The 23,662-nt window shown below is 31.9% G+C and overlaps 1 protein-coding gene across 1 annotated transcript in view; it reads right to left on the bottom strand.

The window, feature by feature from the left end:
* LOC148944059 (neural-cadherin-like) overlaps positions 1 to 23,278 on the bottom strand; it is a 73,068-nt gene extending 49,790 nt beyond the window's left edge. Inside the window, exons 1-2 of the mRNA XM_089100598.1 lie at positions 23,186 to 23,278; positions 17,128 to 18,454 (exon numbers count right to left, since the gene is read on the bottom strand). Of these exons, the coding sequence (XP_088956724.1) occupies positions 17,128 to 18,316 (1,189 nt within the window). The 5' untranslated portion in view covers positions 18,317 to 18,454; positions 23,186 to 23,278. The remainder of the gene's footprint in view (positions 1 to 17,127; positions 18,455 to 23,185) is intronic.
* Between the last annotated feature and the right edge of the window lie 384 nt (positions 23,279 to 23,662).

The following is a 23,662-nucleotide window of genomic DNA, read 5'->3' as shown; positions in this document are numbered from 1 at the left end:
AACGTTTTTGAATTAATGCAGCTTTGATTTTGGCTCACCGTACATGAATAATTAAAACAAAATTCGCTTGATAATTTTCCTTTTTTTGGCTAATTGGCTTTCTCGAAATTTTGTTCTAACGTAACTTACGAATTAACTTACGTAACGAATTTCTATATTCGTATTTTTTTATTACGTATATTACGGAGGTCGTTCCCTAGTCAATACCTCGCTCTTTACGTAATAAACGTAATAATTTCTGATCGTTTTTTAAATCATGCTGGGAAATCTGGCGTCCCCTTTATGGAAATGTTTCTTCCCCCAAGGAAGTATCCTCCATGGAAAGATCCTCCCCCGTAACCCCGACTCCGACCCCGCCCCCCACTAGAAAAAAAAATACTCCTGAAAACACCTGTATATTTCCCAATAACCAATACTGTATGTAAACAATGGGAATAGCTTATAACTTGCAGCCCTTCCCCCGGGAACTGTGGGGGATTTAAGTCATCCTCAAAAACATATTAATTAGATTTTCGACTATGCTGAACAAAATGGCTATCTCAAAATTTTGATTGGGTGACTTCGGGAAAAAAATGAGCGTTGGGAGGGGGCCAAGTTGTCCTCCAATTTTTTGGTCACTTTAAAAGGGCACTAGAACCGTTCGAATGAACCCTCTCGTGATATTCTAGGACTACTGGATCGATATTATCACCCCTGGAAAAATAAAAAAAAAAAAAAAAAAATAAACAAATAAACAAGCATCCGTGAACTTTTTTCTGGCAAAAAATACAAAATTCCACATTTTTGCAGATAGGAGCTTGAAACGTCTATAGTAGGGTTCTCTGATACACTTAATTTGATGCTGTGATTTTCATTAGAGTTCTATGACTTTTACGGGTTGTTTACCCCTTTTTTCCAAAATAAGGCAAATTTTCTCAGGCACTTAACTTTTGATGGGTAAGACTAAACTTGATGAAACTAATATGTTTGAAATCATCATAAAAATCTTATTCTTCTGATGTATCTATTGGCATCAAGATTCCGTTTTTTAGAGTTTCGGTTACTATTGAGCCGGGTCGCTCCTTACTTACAGTTTGTTACCACGAACTGTTTGATTGATGTCTTTGGTAATTTAACTATTTCTCTAAAACTGCTTAATCCCAACGTGGGGCACTGTCTTCCTAACCCCAACCGGTTGGGAAAACTGTAATCCCAACCGGTGACATTTCCATGCCACCGGTTGGGCATGACAATATTTTGGTGGGTCAGGAGCAGGACGTGCACCCTTTGGTTGGCTGCACTTTAGAGCCTTAATTTTTAAAAAATGAAACATTTTTCATGAATGACGTCACATTCATATGCATTTAAAGGAGCAAAAAAGATACATGATAGTATTGCAATGATGGTATACATTATATAATAGGCGTTGAATTCGGACAATATTTTCCATTAGTATAAAATATGCCTAGAGGCAGGGGCGGATCCAGGATTTTTTTAGGGGGGGGGGAGCAAAATAGGTTGATCCGATAAACTTGCGAAAGGAGCAAGTTTAATTAACGCAAACTTGCGTTAATTAAGTAAGTTACACTACTTTCGACTACGTTAGGGGGGCGCGTGCCCCCTCTCCCTAAATTCACCACCGCTTAGAGGATGACCCAAAAAAGATACCAAGTTAATGGCCTTTGAAGCTTCCTCCAGATGAATAGACACAAATTTATGAACAACAAAATTTAACTATCACGAAGGGGGCATCAGGATTTTAGAAATGCCTAGGTGGGACATAGCCCAAAATTAGTTGGGAACTACTGTTTTAAGACAATGATACCAAATTTTTTTTATGAAAACTTGTTTTTACCTATAATTTGCTCAAAATTATACAAAATGGCAACCTCGCCTTTCCTTTTTCAGTGCCTAAACTGCTGAGAGGTTTACGAAATTATTAAACCCTTCTCACTATGAAACGTTAAAAATCGATCAGCAATATGAAGCCCCTGTTTGAAAAATTTTCCTGTTTGAAACCTCCACTACACCCAAAGCAAAAAATTGGACTTGTCCTAAAATGGAATCGTGGCTACACCATGGCGTTCTTTTCCAAATACACTTTTTAGAAAATACTTTAGTTATGTTTAGAAGGGTACTATTGATCTTAGTTTTAGCGAAGCAAAGAATATTCCCCTAACCAAATGGATGATCAATTGCATCATTTTTTTTTATATTGCAATTCTTTTGATGGAATCTAGAGGAAAATATTTACTTTTAATTATTTGTCTGTTTATATAATTCAGTTAGTAGTTTAATTATCATTGTTTATTTGGCCATTAACAAATAACAATGGTAAACTAACTATAATTAACTTTTATAATATAATTAATATTTTTTTTTTCAACTAGACCCCAAATAAACAGAGAATGATATAAACCAAATGGTCTCATATATCTCAACAGACTGAATATCAATGTCTCCCAGACTGCTAATTTCCAAACAAGACGTTCGGAAAATCCATGTTTATTTTTCTTCTGATCCTTCCACTCGAAACGGATCAGCCGTCTCTGGTCACCCCCATGTACAAACAAACAAAAGACAGCTATAAATTTCCCGCCCCATTCAAATGTCGATCACTTCTCCGTAAACCTGGGACTTAGACAAAAATTACCACAATACATTTCAAATATGGAGATTATAAGCAAAGCCGAACCGCGCAGGTTTCTGGTATTATACAACATGACCGGTACTATTGAAGCCTGAAGGTTTTTACAACTACCCTAAAGCCTGAATGAAAAAGCGGAATTCAGAAAATTGACGGGTCGACAGTACAGAAGATGGGATCACGAGCTTGTAATCAACTATGATTAATATAATGCTCAATACAAAGCCTTTAAATTTTCAACTTTATAACATTAGAACATATTCCCTGTAATTATTTTAAGGAATTGGTAAAAAAAACGAAAACAATTTTTAAGGTTTACGTTCCCAGTTGGGTTCGATCCCCTGAGCTCTTCTCGCGCTTCTTTTTCCATCCGATTTTTTGTTATTACTTTAATTTTATAGGTTTCGGTATATTATTTTTATGCCCTGTTAAGGTTTTAATACATTAACAAAAGGCAACAACAAAAACACAGGAGTAAATAGCAAAAAAAAACATTTTTTGCACTAAAAATAACAGAAGCCCAGATATTTCGGCTTCACGTCTGAAAGTCCAAGTCCTTAATCAGCAGAAAAAAATAGCAAAACTAAACTAAATTAAACAAAACATGTAAAGATAAAAAAAGAAAGAAAAATAAAACCAATAAAAACTCACATCTTAATAATGTCCAATATAATAATTATTACTACTAAAATTGTTACTATTGCACGGTGAACATTACCATATTGTACATTATTAAGATGTGTTTTTATCATGGGTTTTTCCTTTTCTTTATATGTCTTATTTTATTTATTTCAGTTTGTTTTTTCCTTCTTTTTTCCATTGCTAAAGGCTTCCGGACGCGAGGCCAAAATGTTAGGACTTTTAAAATTATTAGCGATTTTTGTTTATTCCGACTGTCTTATTTGAAATATTGTAACCGTTTTTCTATATTTCCATTTCGTTTTATTCGTAAATTTAAAGGCATCGTGTTTGAAGAAATTATTTATCAAAAAAATACGACAACTTTAACGTTACTCCTTAGCTGAGATTCAGTTCTATTCGTCTAACGAATTAAATGTTTGAAATTTGGTGCATAGGGTTTTTTAGATAAAAAATAGATACAAAATAAAAAAGAATCTGAAAAGTTAAAATAAATCCGATTATTTTCAAGGAAATGAAAGTGAAAAAAAATGTTGTCCAAAATTATTTTATTGAGACGATTTTTCGATTTGATAAGCAAGTTCAGATCTTTCCCTAAGAATAAGTCTAAGTAATACATTCATTCTGTCTCGGTGAATAGACAAATCTGAGACTAATTAACCCAATGATATAAGTATTTTGTCCTTTTGGTGGAAGCTACAGCAGCAGACTTGTTGCAAAATTGCTTATTTCAGTGGGAACACATACCTTAGGAAAGTAAATAGCATTATTAAATCCTAACACAAACAGAAACAAAGTTAGATAACGAGTCAAATTCAAAAAGATTTAACAAAATTCTAAATTTTCCTGATTATCAAATATTTTGTATATTATTCTCCCCCCCCCCATCCCGGAGAACATAATCCTGGATATCTGCCTGACATCAAATATAAAGATGACACATACTACCATGGATGATTAGTTGAAACCAAACACGAAGATACATTAAAATGAATAATCAAATGAAACTTAAAACAAAACAAAAATCACCAGAAATAAGAGTAGGAATTCCCCCCCCCAAAAAAAAAACCTTTTGAAAGCGAGAACGTAATTTGCACTTTAATGAAAACAAAATCACTATTTTAAATCTTATCTTTTATCATTATAACACTGATGAATAAAAAATTGCTGAGGGTTCCAGGAATTAAAATCTTTACATTTTTGAAATAAGACAAAAAAAAAGCCACATAACCTAAAAATTGAGGGGGAGGGGAGGTCGGCATACAAAATACTATTTGTAATGCTTTCCTATCGTTTTAAGTTTGAATTAATTATTCATTTGTTAATGTTTCTTCTAGGTTTCATTTCTTTATTCATGGTGATTTCTGTTCGCTTTGAGTTTGGCGCATTTTGTGAATTTTGTCCTCTAACTTTATGTTTTAATATTGTTTTTTACTTTGATTCCCCTTTTTTTAATTACTCTATGTTTAATTTTTAATTGACAGAGTTTTAATACATGTTAGTCATCGGACTACGCATATATATATATATATATATATATATATATATATATATATATATATATATATTATATATATATATATATATATATATATATATATATATATATATATATATATATATATATATATATATATATATATATATATATATATATATATATATATATATATATATATATATATATATATATATTATTAAATGACCAGGATATCAAATTTAAGCTTGTTTTTTATGTTAAATTTGAAACTCAAACATACAGTCAGGACTTCAACTTTTGCAAAGAGTCAGGACTTCAGTCGTTTTTGCACTGAGTCCTGACTTAGCTCGTTTTCTTATCGTTTCTGGATTTAGGTGGTTTTCGCACAGAGTCAGTCGACGAACATCCTACAAAATTCGGCACCCTGAGCTTAGTTTGTTTTTACATTAAGTAAGTAAGTTTGTTTGTGAACTGAATTAAGTTTTTTTCATTTTTGCACCAATTCATTCTACAGCAACGATACAAAATTGGACATATCTTGTTTTTCGCAGTCATGCATACTACTTTTCAGGTATGATAGTATCCAGGGTTGCCATAAAGGTCAGTTCCAAAGGGCTACAATTGCCCAAATCTGGGTGTTACACAGCGAATTTCGGTGCTATAGTAAAAAAAAATGACTGTAATAGTGCTAATTAGATCGGCATTTTAGCAACCCTGAGCACGTGTTACAGTGCTACACATAATAAAGTAGTACTAAAATAGCACTTTCGTGCGAAAAGTGGCAACCCTGGTAGTATCTAGTATCCATCCTAAATACAAACTGAACAAACAAAAATTGGAACCACATTTTGTTCAGGAGGCCGTGTGAAAATTTCAAGTCACACATAAATTCATTAGTTTCTGAATCCTAGAACACCGTACCACGTAATATAATAAATAGTCACTTCATGCGTATCATATTTCAGTGCACACAAGTGCAGAGACCATAGCGAGCATTGCAACTGTGCACAAACATTGTGCAGTGTCAATTGTTCTGTGCAGTGCCAATTGTTCACAGTAAAATTTTAGAACTGCACTACGAAGCTGTATTAATACTATTTCAATCTCAACGCTTGAGAACTTCTCACTGGCCGTAATATCAAGGACGATTTCATTTACCTTTTAATAAAGGCCTTAAAATCTATAATGATTCCCAGCTATTAATTTTACCCTTATCTATTTTAGCACCACAAACTCTCTTGTACTTTTCAAGTAAAGTTGGAACAAGCAAAGGTCATCATGATTAAAAAAAAAAAAAAAAAAAAAAAAAAAAAAAAAAAAAACTGCATACAACTATGTAAAACAAATTTGCTGCAACTGCGGGAAAGTCCAGCGTACTATGAGCATCGCTAAGCCCAAGAGTATTGAAAACTCATGAGAGAGAAAACGGCTAGTCTCAAAAGGAAAAATCACAAGAACCATCTAGTGTTTGGCGGTTTTGTTTCGCCTTAAACTGCTGCAGACTTGTCCTTTCGGGTCTTTTGAAATGTAGGCGAGGATTAATAAAGCAAAGCTTTGTTACGAAATAAAACATAAGGGGTCACACCTGTCCAAATGAATTTGCCATCTCTCCCATATTAAGTATTTTTTTTAGTTTGCTATTGATACTTGAGGGATTTTGTCGGTCTTTCTGTTGGTTTTTAAAAAGAAAAAGAGACAAATATGTTAAAAGGAGAAAAAGCTAAAGCCGACAAATATTTTAACCTGCGCCACTTGTAATGATTCTTGAAAACAAAATCACTGATTCATTATATTAGTTTTCTAATTTTCTTTGAAATCCACTAGATGATTTTACCAGACGCTGGTAGTGTAGACTATAGTAGTGTCAATGCTGTATCACATTTTTTGGAGGAGGTTATTTTTGTTCGGAGTAGGGTTTCACAAAAAATGGTTCACATGTATTTTTTCGTATGTGACTTCTATGTTATAAAACATATATGTTATTTTTTTACGAGTTGGGCATTTTTTTGGGAGGGAGGGGGAGGGGGTTAAAAACAGATAACCTCCCTGAATACGGCCCTGAGGGGTGCTAGTATTACTTCACCCCTATCTTTACACGCTAGACCTCTGAAGATCCTCTAATGAGTATTTGATTCTCTTTGCCCTGCACTATTAATCCAGCCCTTGATTCAGCACAGATCATAGAAGCCAAAAAAGACGTAGAGAGCTCTCCCCTTACCAAAAATATCTAATATCAAAAATATATCAGGTTTTCTTTTCTCTCAGAAGATAGTTTTGCCTTAAAGCCTATTCACACGGAAAACGAGTTCATTTGTAAAAAATGACGCAACTCAAAAACTGTTCGTTCTTTTGCATACAAAGAAACCAAACAGGTTTTGTGACGTCACTAAAAAAATTGACGTCACTCAAATAAACTAATCGAATCAAAGCACACTTTTGAACTCATTTGTATGGGACATCTCTCGTTTTCTCTTTAGCTTAGTGGTTATTTTGTATACAAAGAAACCAATCAGGTTTTGTGACGTCACTAAAATAAACTAATGGAATCAAAGCATACTTTGAACTCATTTGTATCGGACAGTAATCTCTCGTTTTCTCTTTGGCTTAGTGGTTCTTTTGCATAAAAAGAAACCAATCAGGTTTTTAGTTACTTTTACTAGCTCAAAATCTGGCAAAGAAGTATCATGTAAATACAGTAGTATCATTTTTGACATGTGATTGACTAAAAAAAGGTAATGACGTCACTACAATAAACTAATGGAATCAAAGCACACTTTCGAACTCATTTGTATGGGGCAGTAATCTCTCGTTTTGTCTTTGGCTTAGTGGCGTCAATTTACGAAAACATATGGCGAGGGGTTGTAATTCTTAAAACTCTAGTGGGGGTGATGTATTATTTTTTATAGTTTTTCCAACGAAAATACCGAAAATTGGCATTTTTAAGTGAAAATATCCAAAAAAGGTATTTCCCAAAATCTAAAGGGGGTGAACCTCCTCCCAATTGATGCCCCTGCTTTGGCTTCTCCTTGAATCGAATAACCAATACATTAAACAAGAAATTAGCATTATCATAAACAGAAACTAAAGAAAAAAAAATCACGTTTAACCAGATGTCTCAACATAGATTCATCAAGTTCGGCCCCAACATCCGAATAAAACTGACAACTCTAAACCTTTGACAGTCAAACAAAATAATCAGGCGGATCAGGCAAGCGAGAAGCAGACTCAATGATGGATTGCAAGTGCGAACAGTAAAAGACAGCATTATCCATCAAGCATCTGCCGCGAGTGGTCCTGACGCTTCACAAATTACTACATTAAAAGGAATTTTTAAGAGTAACAATACATCTACACTTCTCGTAATATAACTACAGATTAATTATAGATAACATAGATACACGTTTCTTGGCAGAAATTATGTGCAGCCTATTGGTGCTTTCATGCTACACCGTAGAGCCTTTCGTGCTGACATAACTTAATACTTTACGGTACGATATATATGTAACCTTATAGAGCACATTTTTCTCATGACGTAGGCAGCGTAAAGTAGACTCGAGCCTAACCCAACATAAAATCTTATGTTATGTTAGTTAATGTTGCGTTACAGAAAAGTAAAGAGAAAAGACAGTTCTGGGATGAGCAATTAAAAAATTTTGAAATAAATTAATTAGTTTTTTCTAGAGAGCCTTTCAGGCTTGATCAGAGCCTGAATCTCCACCTTAATTTTTAATTTTGAACAGATTGCTTATGATAATTTCAGACGATGATTATGATGGTTTTATGGATTTTTACGTTAACCTCGTGTGAAAGGGCTTGACTAAGTGTGAAAGATTATGGTTAACGTAACGTAACTTATCCGCACAGAAAATTACGCACATGGCGTGAAAGTCAATTATTAGGAAGATACTGAATACCAACTATTATGCCTTAAAACAGTTCTCCACCCGGTGCTCTGGAGACCCACTAGATTCCACCTTAAAACAATTTTATGAGTAATATCCTAACGCGACTTTAGGCAACATAGTAACCCAATGCGTTGCAATAGGGGCCGTATCCAGGATTTATTTCGGGGGGGGGGGGGTACAAAAAAACTTTAAACGCACCGAAACTTGTTTATATTCATTTTTGTTACGTTTTTTACGAATCGGAAAAACATTTAGGGGGGGATACGCCCCAATATATATATATATATATATATATATATATATATATATATATATATATATATATATATATATATATATATATATATATATATATATATATATATATATATATATATATATATATATATATATATATATATATATATATATATATATATATATATATATATATATATATATATATATATATATATATATATATATAAATATATATATATATATATATATATATATATATATATATATATATATATATATATATATATATATATATATATATATATATATATATATATATATATATATATATATATATATATATATATATATATATATATATATATATATATATATATATATATATATATATATATATATATATATATATATATATATATATATATATATATAGGGGCGTATCCAAAGAAGATCTAAGAGAGTGAACCCACCCCCATTTGAGGTTTCGTATTAAAAAAAAAAGACCAAAAATTAGAAAAAAATGAAATTTGATAAATCTATTTGTCTATTTTGATTTTTTTTTTTTTTTTTTTTTTTAGCAGGATAAATGTAAAAAATTAAGAAAATGTTTGTTTAAAGGGGGTATTCGAGTAATAACTACGACTTTAAAGATGTTTCCTTCTTCCTTTTGTTTTTCTCCCTTCTCTTGACATGTTCGTATAAAATTAGTAGGATCCCCTTCTCAAGACATACTAAAATTCAAGATTTCTTTTTTAATCCGTTTATGACATTAACAATTTGTGACTTGGTCACAAGTTAAATAGAGGGTAAAGACCCTTTCTAGAAATTCATTACCCCTACCTCCTAGAAAAATCCTCCATCATGGAAAAAAGAATCAATATGAATCCCACTTTCAAAGTCAAATGTTTTTAAGCCTTGTCATTGTTTTTTCCATCAGATAAACACATCTTTTATTCTTTTAACTTGTTTCAGTTAAATTATGTACATTTTTAATCTCTGTTAGATTAAAATCCTGAATATGCCTTTTCGAAAAGAGTGAAGCCTCCTCCCTAGAGCCCTGGTGTGAAAAAAACGTATCCTAAATACTACTACTACTAACAACTCATCGCAGCACCAAGCCGCCTGAGGCCAGCACAGTTACGCACGCTCCTCTTCCATCCCAATCTATTCAAAGCCTCCCTTTTTACACCCACCCACGAAGTTCCCATTTCCTTTAAACCTTTACAGCAAGAAATCCAGGATTTATATACATCAGATCGTCTATTTTGGAATTTTGGCAAGATAAGTGCTGGAAAAAATCACCCGTTTGTAATATTATACGAAAAATGTATCACGGAAATTGAATTCGCATTTGTGAAATGAAATTATTAAACTCTCTTCATTTAATATCTTAGCATAATACATTCCCATGGCCGAGTAAAATCCTAAAGTTGAAATTTTTCATAAAATGGTTCCATTCTGAGCTTTGTCATCACTCTATGGGGAGTCCTAATTTTGTATTCATTAGGACTGCCGGTATTTTCAATATCATTCGCGAGAATCACAACTAACTGATTGAATTATCAATATAAAAAGAAAAAGCAGCGAACAGGTCATTTCAAGCATCTATAACGCAGCTATTCATAGTGCTTTACAATTATTCTATTCACCACAATGAGCAAAAGCCGTATGGAATGTTTCACAAAGACCATCTCGAGATCTTTCGTAAAGACTCTCGAAAAGGACTCTTCAAAAAAACTCTCGACGAATTTATAAGGTTTTAGGTTAGGATGATTATACAATTATCCTCTTCTATAGCTTTACGAGTGACAACTCTCTTTTAAGCACAGAGTCTTCGAAAAATTTCTCTCTCTCTCTCTCTCTCTCTCTCTCTCTCTCTCTCTCTACCTGTAAGACTGCAAAGCGGGTTTTGTTACAAACGCAGTATTTTGTCCAGGCCACGCAATTACAGCTAAAATTGAGCCAAATGCTGCCCTTTAGATCAACTAAAGAAACATCCTGAACTGGATGAAAGATTAAAGTCAGTGGTGGCCAACAGAGTCAATTTCTCTATAAGCATTAAACTATAGAATCATAGTGAGGGAATGATTATTCTAGATTTATCCACTTCTTACAAGTAATTTTTGTTGTTGTCTAACCCCCTTACCACAGACAAAATTTCTGCGAACACCATATATACATACCATACCATATATACATACATATATATATATATATATATATATATATATATATATATATATATATATATATATACTACTACTAACAAACTCACCGCAGCACCAAGCCACCTGAGGCCAACACAGCTACGCACACCTCCTCCTCCACCTCAATCTATTCAAAACCTCCCTTTTTATACCCGCCCACGAAGTTCCCATTTCCTTTAAATCTTTCTTTATGACGTCCTCCCACCCCAGACGGAGACGACCTGCTTTTCGTTTATCCCTAGATGGTTGGTCGAAGAGAACACTGTTCGGCAATCTGTCATCCTTCATCCGCACAACTTGCCCTACCCCCCTCAAGCTGTCTTTCATTATAGCACAAGAGAGTGGTATTGAAAAACATTTTTAGTATATCCTTTTGTTTGAAATACGGTCAGCCGGGTACCCAGTACAATCCTTAAGCAATTTCTCTGGAAAACATCTAGCAAATCTTCAACCGCTTTTCGGAGCGCCCTATCTTCAGAGCCATATTTGACCACTGTCATCACCGTAGCTGCTAATATTCTCATATTGGTTTGTAGACTTATCTTCCTATTTTTCCAAACTTTTTTTTTAACTGTGAAAAAAACACCCTGAGCCTTGCCTATTCTATTTTTAACATCTTCACTTCTCCCACCATCTTTACTAATAATACTACCAAGGTAAGTGAAGCTGCCCACCTGCTCAATCTTTTCATTACCCAACGTCACCTTTTCATCTTCACTTATTCCTAGCCTTAGTGACTTAGTCTTCCTAACTTTTTAACTAACCTAACTTCCTAACTTCCTAATTTTCAAACCAATACTAGCACCCTGAACTCGCAAAACCTCTAAAACTTCATTCATTTTGCTCACACTTTCTTCTAGGATGCTTAAATCATCAGTATAATCTAAGTCCAGGAGACATTTTCCTACCCATTTGATTCCGTGGTCTCTCATTGCCTTTCTTGTGCTCCTTAAGACAAAGTCCATCAAATTAATCCATATAAAGTGGGATAGAACACAATCTTGCTTAAATCCTGATTTAACACAAAACCAGCTTCTCACCTCATATCCTACCTTAACCTTAGCAGCGTTATTCTCGTACATAGCACTAATTACTTTAATGTATTTGTCTGGTATACCATACAGGGATAAAACCTTTACTAAAGCTCATCTATCAACAGAATCGAACGCTTGCTCATAATATATAAAACTGGGGACCAAATGTGTTAGAAAACTCAGACACTTGTCAATTTATTAACCTAAGAGTGAAAATTTGGTTGACACATCCTCTACCTTTTCTAAAACCGCACTGTTCTTCTCTTAAAAATTTGTCTACGGCATCTCTCAGTCTTAAAAGTATCATATTACTAAGCAATTTGCTACTATATATATATATATATATATATATATATATATATATATATATATATATATATATATATATATATATATATATATATATATGCACAGGGGCGTAGCTCCAACATTTTTATTGGTGGGGAGGGGTCCATATCCGGATAGTGGAGAGGCATGGGCTATATAATTTTTTTCTCGAAATTATTGGGGGGCAACTACCCACCTTGTACCCCTAAACGACGCCTCTATATATGCATATATATCGGGGTGTATTCACAAAGAGCCTATATTTATGCACAAAAAAGGAAAGTGACATCAATATCAATCGCTAATAAATAGCTAATTAAAACCAGTAGCTTAGTGGGGATTTCCGGTAGTTGTATGTAGCAAATGAGGGAGGGGTCATTACTGACGGAAGAAATAGGTATCAATATCTATTACATCCGCTTCTCCAATCTAAGCGTGCCCCAACACGGAAAAAGAATTTATTTATGTCATCCTTCGATCTTTGTGTGGTCTATTGATGAGAAAAAAGGACACACATACCACCAGAAGGGGTTCCTAATGTTTTTTTTTGTGGGGCTGTGTAGTAATATATATATATATATATATATATATATATATATATATATATATATATATATATATATATATATATATATATATATATATATATATATATATATATATATATATATATATATATATATATATATATATATATATATATATATATATATATATATATATATATATATATATATATATATATATATATATATATATATATATAATATAAATATATAAATATATACAAATATATAAATATATATAAATATATACATATATATATATATATATATATATATATATATATATATATATATATATATATATATATATATATATATATATATATATATATATATATATATATATACATATATAAATATATACATATATATATAAATACATATATAAATATATACATATATATATATATATATATATATATATATATATATATATATATATATATATATATATATATCGTAGATAATATCGGAGACCACACTGCCTTTCCGTGACGATAAATAAAAGTTCAAATAGTGATAAAATCCTTTTAATAGACAATGCTTCACAAACAGTGACAGAAATTCATAAAAAATACCAGATATTTCGGTCACACATGGAAAGGCACTAATTGCGAGAGTCTGGACTTTTATCCTTCAACCCGTTGATGGGTCTTGACTCTTCATCTAATTTGACTGACTATCGTCGCCAAAAAACTTTACAGTTTACTCTTGTGCAGTTATCATATTATAAAGGGTTTTTATATTAAGAGAGTTACTGTCAAATCACGAATTTATGGGGCTAGTATTCCGAATCCCGATTATAATGGCTAGCACGGAAGTTAATAGAAAAGAGAATAAACTAAATAGGTAGGTTATATAGCAATGTTCATAAATCTATAACTATTGTCCTATTGGCTAACATTGTCCAAAGTAAAAACAAAGGATGGAGAAGGGATCTTTCGACTAAATTTTTAGACCCTCTCTTGGCAACGATCTCAAATCACTCCAAGTTAAGCGACTCTTAAGACTCTTTCCCCATAAAATAAGACGAATTTGAGGGTAGATCAAACATCTCGACACCAAAGATCAGGCAAGTCCAGAATGGACGCACGCAAACATACACACATGCACAATTGTCCAATTTTGTTTCATGCAATTGGTATAGCCTATTTTTACTGCTTCAACGAATCCTGCCCCCGCCCCCCCCCGAAGCAATTTCTTGCGATGATGCCTGATCTGCTGACATAGTATCAGCTATATACAACCAATCTGAATAACCTGGCATGAACTTAGCATGTATAGTTGCAGAGTAGTCAAGTCATACTGTATGAAAGGATCACAGGATTGAAAACTGCTGTTGGAGGGGCTTTAACAGTAGTGTCTCGTGTCAAGTCGTACATAATAAAAAAATCGAATAAACTTGTCGACAAAATTGAAAGTCAGGAGGAGTTTCCCTAGGGTAAAAGATGGCAGTAACTACGATATCCGAGAGGCTAAGAATTGTGTCATGTTTCTGTTTTAGGAAAGTTAATACAAAATCGCCACAAAAAAAAACAAACGTTGTTTAGCCCTTACTAATTACATGACTCCAATTTAGCTCTTGATCAAACTTAAATATATATGTAGATAAGAAAATAAATCGACTTCAATGGAGCTGGTAAAACTGAAAAGAATGATATTGTCTATTTATCGGAAAATGTACTGAGACCAAAGCATAACTGTGGCAATAATTAGGAACAAGTATGAACAGTTCCAAAACCACAGGACTAGAACGACTTTCAGGACGATACAATCTAGATTAGACAGTGTCGAGACACTAAGGATATATTACAGATTGTGAAAAAAAAAGATTACTAAAAAGAACCAAATGTATAACTTAGATAGAGGAGAAGTATCTACGCTTCTGTATTTTATTTCTTTTTTACAAACTATGTTTTTTTTAATTAAAACTATTAAACTTTTCCAGCATTCCCGTACTAAAAATAGTATTTGTTATTATTTTGTCTATTTATTAAATTTTATTGAAGTTTATTGAAAATTCAAATTTAATGAAACGTATGACAACTTGTCACTGTCACTTTTCTTCTATAAACTATGTTTTTTTTTATTAAAACTAATAAACTTTTCAAGCATTGTCGTACTAAAAATAGTATGTGTTATTATTTTGTCTATTTATTAAGTTTTATTGAAGTTTATTGAAACTTCAAATTTAATGAAACGTATTCAAACTTGTCACTGTCGATTTTCTTTTATAAACTATGGTTTTTTTATTAAAACTATTAAACTTTTACAGCATTCTCGTACTAAAAATAGTATTTGTTATTATTTTGTCTATTTATTAAGTTTTATTGAAGTTTATTGAAGCTTCAAATTTAATGAAACGTATTAAAACTTGTCACTGTCAATTTTCTTCTATAAACTATGTTTTTTTATTAAAACTATTAAGCTTTTCCAGCATTCTCGTACTAAAAATAGTATATGTTGTTATTTTGTCTATTTATTAAGTTTTATTTAAGTTTATTGAAGATTAAAATTTAATGACACGTATTAAAACTTGTCACTTTCAATTTTCTTCTATAAACTATGTTTTTTTTTATTAAAACTATTAAGCTTTTCCAGCATTCTCGTACTAAAAATAGTATTTTTTATTATTTTTTCTATTTATTAAATTTTATTGAAGTTTATTGAAACTTCAAATTTAATGAAACGTATTAAAACTTGTCACTGTCAATTTTCTTCTATAAACTATGTTTTTTTTATTAAAACTATTAAACTTTTCCAGCATTTTCGTACTAAAAATAGTATTTGTTATTATTTTGTCTATTTATTAAATTTTATTGAAGTTTATTGAAACTTCAAATTAAATGAAACGTATTCAAACTTGTCACTGTCAATTTTCTTTTATAAACTATGTTTTTTTTATTAAAACTATTAGACTTTTCCAGCAATCTCGTACTAAAAATAGTATTTGTTATTATTTTGTCTATTTATTAAGTTTTATTGAAGTTTATTGAAGCTTAAAATTAAATGAAACGTATTAAAACTTGTCACTGTCAATTTTCTTTTATAAACTATGTTTTTTTTATTAAAACTATTAAACTTTTCCAGCATTCGCGTACTAAAAATAGTATTTGTTATTATTTTGTCTATTTATTAAATTTTACTTAAGTTTATTGAAACTTAAAATTTAATTAAACGTATTAAAACTTGTCACTGACAATTTTCTTTTATAAACTATGTTTTTTTACTAAACTATTAAACTTTTCCAGCATTCTCGTACTAAAAATAGTATTTGTTATTATTTTGTCTATTTATTAAATTTCATTGAAGTTTATTGAAACTTCAAATTTAATGAAACGTATTAAAACTTGTCACTGTAAATTTTCTTTTATAAACTATGTTTTTTTTTATTAAAACTATTAAGCTTTTCCAGCATTCTCGTAATAAAAATAGTATTTGTTATTATTTTGTCTATTTATTAAATTTTATTTAAGTTTATTGAAACTTCAAATTTAATGAAACGTATGAAAACTTGTCACTGTCAATTTTCTTTTATAAACTATGTTTTTTTTTATTAAAACTATTAAACTTTTCCAGCATTCTCGTACTAAAAATAGTATATGTTGTTATTTTGTCTATTTATTAAATTTTATTGAAGTTTATTGAAACTTCAAATTTAATGAAACGTATTAAAACTTGTCACTGTCAATTTTCTTTTATAAACTATGTTTTAATATTAAAACCATTTAACTTTTCCAGCATTTTCGTACTAAAAATACTATTTGTTATTATTTTGTCTATTTATTAAATTTTATTGCAGTTTATTGAAACTTCAAATTAAATAAAACATACTAAAACTTGTCATTATTAATTTTCTGAACATTTCTTTATTAAACTATGTTTGATTATAAAAGGCTGACTGTACCGTTGGTATTTTCATAGAATTTGTTTTTGTTTTGGCAAAGTCGATACCATTTGGATAGACAAAGCAAATACCCAACGAATTTTACTTTTTCATAAAAGCCAACAAATGCTTCTCGCATTTTTATAATGGGTTTCCATTTATTTTAAACATTCCTAACGCAGTCAAAAGCACAAAAAAAAATAAAGAAAAAACTAACCTCCTTCGTTATTTGTAATAGTTATATAGAAGTCAATATTTTTATCTGGTCCTAGTTCTTCATAATCCCATTTCTTCTTTACTCGAACATTTCCGTTAGGTTCAACTGTTATCCATGGGTTTTCATCCTTCAACTTAAATCGCTCCCTTTCCGATTCTTTTTCTAACTGAAACATTAGTTTTCCCTCAGTTCCTCCATCAGATTCACTAAATTCAAGTCGTTTCATTGTCCTCGAACCCCGAGGGAGTCGCTTAGCGTGTCGTTTCACAACACCGGGCTCTTTTTCATAGAATGTAACCCTGGCACGAGCGGGGACGGACGTATTCCGCGACGGAACTCCCCTATCTCTAGCACCGATTAATATTTCAAGTGATCGTAATTCAGGATTTGTAATAAAAATTGATCCCGTCTGAGGTTCAACGACAGCATTATTGCTTCTTTCGGCTAGAAAATACGTTACCTCTGTCCCATCTGGATCCCAGGCTTTTACGTTTCCCACTCGTAGCGGGCGACTAGCCGTAAACTCGTAAAGAAATTCGTACACTTCTTCAGTAAATCTAGGCTCATTGTCGTTCACATCTTCAATTACAATCGTTAATGGCACAGATGAAATTTCAGAGGTGATTCCGTGGGCATAAGCGAAAATTAGCAAGTGATATTTTCCCTTCGTTTCCCTATCTAATGACTCATTAGTAAGAACGCTGACACCTCCACCGTTTGGCACCAGTCTGAATTTATCGCGATGCCTTTTCAACCTGTACTCGCAGCACGTCAAATTTTTAATCAGCGGATATGCTCTGACATTTTCCAGGCCTTGGACAGCACTTCCAGCTGGAAGATTCTCTTGAACGCTTCCGCCATAAAAATCACGTTCAAATTTAGCCAATTTCGCACCATCAGCGACATAGAGAATGGCAGGAGCATATGTCCCAATATCATCCCCTTCCCGCTCAAACTGAAATTCAATCGGATCACTTTGGGGTAAATAGGAAACGTACATTAATGCGCCATCATCAAGGACAGAGAAATGTTTAGACAAAGAAGAGTTATCAATTTTCCATCTATTCGGAAGCCTGAGAGGGGGGAGGGTATAACCAGGAGTTGCATCACTAGGTAGTACAAGTATTAATTTTTCACAAAGATAACGCTTACAGATCATGAATAAGAGAAATAAGAGAGTTCTCCCCATCTTTGATTTCAGTTTTCAAGTAACAAACACTTAGAGGATATTTGCTATTCGCCTATTGCTAGGACTGGAGCATGTCCGGGAAATAAATCAATATCCTAGTTTCGTCTTTCTGCTCGGGAAATTTCCTGCTACACTCATCTGAAAGAGATAATAAATCAGATAAAACTATGTAATATATATATATATATATATATATATATATATATATATATATATATATATATATATATATATATATATATATATATATATATATATGTATATATATGTATATATATATATATATATATATATATATATATATATATATATATATATATATATATATATATATATATATATATATATATATATATATATATATATATATATATATATATATATATATAAAAAAAAAAAAAAAAAAAAAAAATATATATATATATATATATATATATATATATATATATATATATATATATATATATAGATATATATATATAGAAAAATAACTCACAATCCAAACACAAAAAAAAAAAAAAAAATAAAAAAAAATAAAAAAAAAAAAATATTAATAGAAAAAAAAAAAAAAAAAAATATATATATATATATATATATATATATATATATATATATATATATATATATATATATATATATATATATATATATATATATATATATATATATATAGCCTTTAGTTACTCAACCTGCATCCATATAGTAAAATAGAAGAAGAAAAGACAGAGAGCTTTTCTACAATTTTTACAAATGTTTTTTTTAGAATTCAGTCGAATAGAGCTGTTGCAGTCATATTTTATAATTCTGAAACACCAAAATAATTTTTCAGGTTAATTGTTTCTTTCAAGATGGGTGAGCTACTTGGACAACTCCTGTTCCCCATCCTTCCACCTCTCTGCAGGTAAGCATATGAATGCGAACCGAAACCAGACAGAGGTGACCAGCCTCCTGAGCTCACCACTCGCCTGACTTACTATAAAGGCCAGGTCGTGTACGTCACTTATATGAAAAATAGGTTTAAAAACAAATTAAAAGGGATTTTTTTAATGGAATCCTTTATTTGCAATATGTCACTGAGTGAATAACACGACTCACAGACGGGGCAAGGCAATATTTTGGTGGGTCACGGGCAGGACGTTCACCCTTTGGCTGACTATACTTTAGAGCCTTAATTTTGAAAAAGAAGAATTCATGTGAATGTTGTCACATTCATATGCATTTAAAGGGCAAAAAAGATACATTATGGCATTGCAATAACTTCGCACGTTGTAAAAATGGTGTTTAATGCAGACAATATTTTCATTAGCATAAAATATGCCAAGAGGACGACCCAGAAAAAAAAAAGTTAATGGCTTTTTAAGCTTCCTTCAGGTCAATAAAGGTAAAATTTTGAATAACAGAATTTAAACCTCGCAAGAGGGGGATAAGGAATTAAGAGACTCCTAAATGGGGCATGACAAGAACGAATCCAGAATTTTTGTTCGGGGGGGGGGGGTTACTAATTTTCGACTCGGTTTTCGACTAATTTTACTAATTTTTACTAAGGTTTTACTAATTTTTGACTAATTTTCGACTCGGTCAAAAATTTCGGGGGGGGGGGGGGTCAAACCGGGTAACTCTCCCCCAGGATAAGGCCTTGGGGCATGACCCAAAATCGGTGGGGACCCATTGGTCTAGACCAAATATGGTTTTCCAGCCTTCTATATAGAATAAGAAATAGTTGGCGTAAAACCATATTTTTTTTTCTGCGCTCTTGCTCTTCCAAATTTACCATTTTTCATAACTAGAGTTTAACAGGTCGAAAAATAGAGGGTAGGAAAACCGTAGAAATGCCACTGAATCTTTACTGATTCGAACCATAAAAACGCAATTATGCATTGACGTGTGTGAGGGTAGGAAAACCCGAGGCCCGAGAAAGAAACGGAAATCTTAAAAATTTTAAGGCAATTTTAGGACTATAAATTCAAAATTGCAATTTAATGGTACTTCAAGAAAAATCCAGAAACTATTGAAAACAAGAGTTAAAAAAAAGTTGTACCAAAAGCCGGACGAATAATTTAATTAATTAAAGCTAACACTTTCCGAGTTTGACATCTAGCAAGCAAAGTACTGTTTCCACACATTGGTAGCAGACTGAAGATATGACCCTTTAATTTGGGGACAGGAAACCTAATTTTACCTTTATACATTATTTGAAAATTAACGGCTGTGTGAATTTGCGACTTAAATTGCACAGTGGCTTTTCACATGCTTTTTTTTAATCACCATTATTCGGATGATTGCTCGTAATTCATGAGGTTAACCAAAGAGTAAGGCCCTAAAGTTGAACCTCTTTCAGAATTTACAATTTTCACACCTCAAAACACCAAGGACAGTGAAAATGAATAATGAAACTGGATTGTTTGAATTGGTTAGGTGAAACATTACACTCATAAATATATATATATATATATATATATATATATATATATATATATATATATATATATATATATATATATATATATATATATATATATATATATATATATATATATATATATATATATATATATATATATATTTATATTCATATATATATATATATATATATATATATATATATATATATATATATATATATATATATATATATATATATATATAACTTGAAAATTATTAGAAGAGATTTTTTTATGAAAAAGGCGCCCATATGCGGTTATGCAAATTTTCAGTAGTAGTGGGCACCAAACTATAAAAGAAGAAAAAAAGAAATATGGGTGAAAAATCATTAAAAAGACTAAAAACATCAAACAACTTAGAAAGCTGTACCTTTGATGTTGAAGGCGCAGTTGTCTTTAGGAATTAATAAATTGTTGATGTTTGATTTTTTACGGACAAAAAGCGTCGTCAGATTTAGCTAACTAGTTTTGCGCACTTATTTTCACAGCTCAACGTGGCAACACTGGCGAAAATGTGATACTGCCCTAAAAGCTCAAAATTTTAAAACTACCATTTGTTTTTTTTGTTTTTTTTTAGAAAATCGCGGTTTTCAGGCAAAACTAGAACTATGATGGTCCAGTGCGGATAGTGTCTTTATTCTGATGTCCTAGGCACTTTCCTTGGCTATTTGCAATCGAAAGACATACCTAGCAGAATAATTATAAGAAAACCTTATAGCCCCTAAAAGCCTTAGGGCCATGGCAATAACCTATAAAACAAAAACTTCAATTCTAACTGACATAAACACTACATGAGCATAAACATGGTATAAACAAAAACAGCCCACTAATTCCAAAAACCTAGTTCTATGCTCCATTGCTAGTCTGAGTTCCTAATCTTTCCATACTCACTCATCTCTCCCTATACTTGCCAGTCATCTTTCATCGAACCTACAATCTCCTTTCACGGAGATTTCGCCATCTCCTACACTTCCTTTCGCAACTTACTCAATTATCCACTCACCCATGATGTGACCCATCGTCTCATCCGTGTCTCCCACACATAGCACAAAAGTAAGTACCATCCTGCCCTTGCCCCCTTCCTAAATATTTTCTTGTGCGTACCCTCTTCCATAAACCCCATTCACGGAAAGATCATGCCCTTTTCCTAATGTTCAAAGTTCACAAAATAAGGACCAAAATGAGGAACTAATCTATATTCATGACCTTCTAAACAAAAAGAGGGGTAAATAAAATTCAAGATGAGGGGCGTCTGGCCACCTCTAAAAATTGTTGCGCTAAGAGAGCAAAACTTTCAGGAATGAAATCAGAACCTAAATTATGACCTGGGAAGGTTTTTCTAAGAACATGTATATGCTATTTCCCCGTTTCTAAGGCTTAGAAAATTACATAGAATGCAGGTTTATTGCACCTGTCTTAGCCTTGAGGAAAACAAATGTCTCTCCTTAATTTTCATTGGAGTCTGCTTTTCTTTTGACTTTTCAGTTGTTTTTTTTTTGTTCTTCTACTTTTCGCTTTTCTTTTGTTTAAAAACACAATTCCGAAAAGTTGTGTATAATTATAAGGCCTATTCATATTCAGGCACCCACACGGGAATTTTTTTCGAGGGAGGATGTCCAAATATAAAAATGGGGGCGGGACATAATAAAAAATATTTGATCATTTTCATGAGAATCGACCAGAAATCCAAAAAAAATTAGATCCTCCCCTCCTGCGTATATCCCTGTCCAGATTCTTTTTCCCCTGTCCAATTCTTAAAAACATTATAAACCAGGTTTTACAAAGTTATGAGATCAAACTGCTTCCCAAATGTGTTAACTACATTTAATCAGCATATTATGAAGTAAGAATCGTTTTCTTAACATGTTTCCTTCCCAGCAGCCCCAGTTCTAGGCTTGTACTATCATTTTTTTCGGTTCTTGTCAATTAGCTGGAACCCACAAGATATTGTATAGGGAGGTTGCTTAAGAAACTAGTCAAACGGGTTTCTTTCAATAGAGAATTGGATTGCAAAGCGTGGTTTGTCATTGCATTTACAATATTTAATTTTTTTTTTTGGGGGGGGAGGGCTCGGGGGGGGGGAGGGGGGAGAAAGCTACATATGTTGAGTTAGGCTACGTATTTAATATATGCTATGCTTCACCCCTCACCCCCTAATATGCAAATATATAGCCCAAATTTATTTCTAAACTATTATATTTTCATCGTGTTTTGTTTTATTTCATTAGCATTAACCAAACTTGACTTCTCACGTTGGTTCCAGCTAATGGACAAGTACATATTTTTCTTCTATTTATAAAAAAAACTGCACCATGTCACAGAGAAATACAGAAATAAATCCAGCCATTTCATTTCGATCTATTGAAGAAATGAGCCGTTACAAGTTTTCTTTATTATTTTTTAACAATACAACCAAACTTAGACATACGATAAATTCATCCACGCCATAGACAATCCAAAGTGGCAGTCCTAACAAATATTTCACCGAAACAAAACAGAACTAAACACTAATCAGCCATCCGCCACCTTTGCTTTACCAACAGCAACTGATACTTTCAACGGGAACCAATAAAGATGAGGCGGAACTACCGAGAATCGACCGACTCCGAGCAAAAATTCCCACCAAGCGAGACGCTAGAAAACTGTCGTTTTTACGCTAGAAATTCCTCAAGACATTCCAAAGAAGATCGCAAATATGTTGAGTACAATCTACATCCGCAAGTATGACAAATTAATGGTTAAATCTAGATTAGGGGTTATCATGCAAAGTGGCTGAGTTAGGTGAATGAAACTTTCAGGAATCAATCTAGGGCCTAAAATGTACCCCAAGAATGAATGGCCAGATTACTATTACAACCTGTTTCGTATTTTTAGGACTTCAAAGATTACTAACGAAACAGGTCTA

The sequence above is a fragment of the Artemia sp. Qi Xiang Cuo genome, chromosome 14 (assembly GCF_049724085.1).
Source record: "Artemia sp. Qi Xiang Cuo chromosome 14, ASM4972408v1, whole genome shotgun sequence".
Lineage (NCBI taxonomy): Eukaryota > Metazoa > Arthropoda > Branchiopoda > Anostraca > Artemiidae > Artemia > Artemia sp. Qi Xiang Cuo.
Note: the sequence above shows the minus strand (reverse complement) of the source record. Positions and strands in the feature narration are given on the sequence as shown.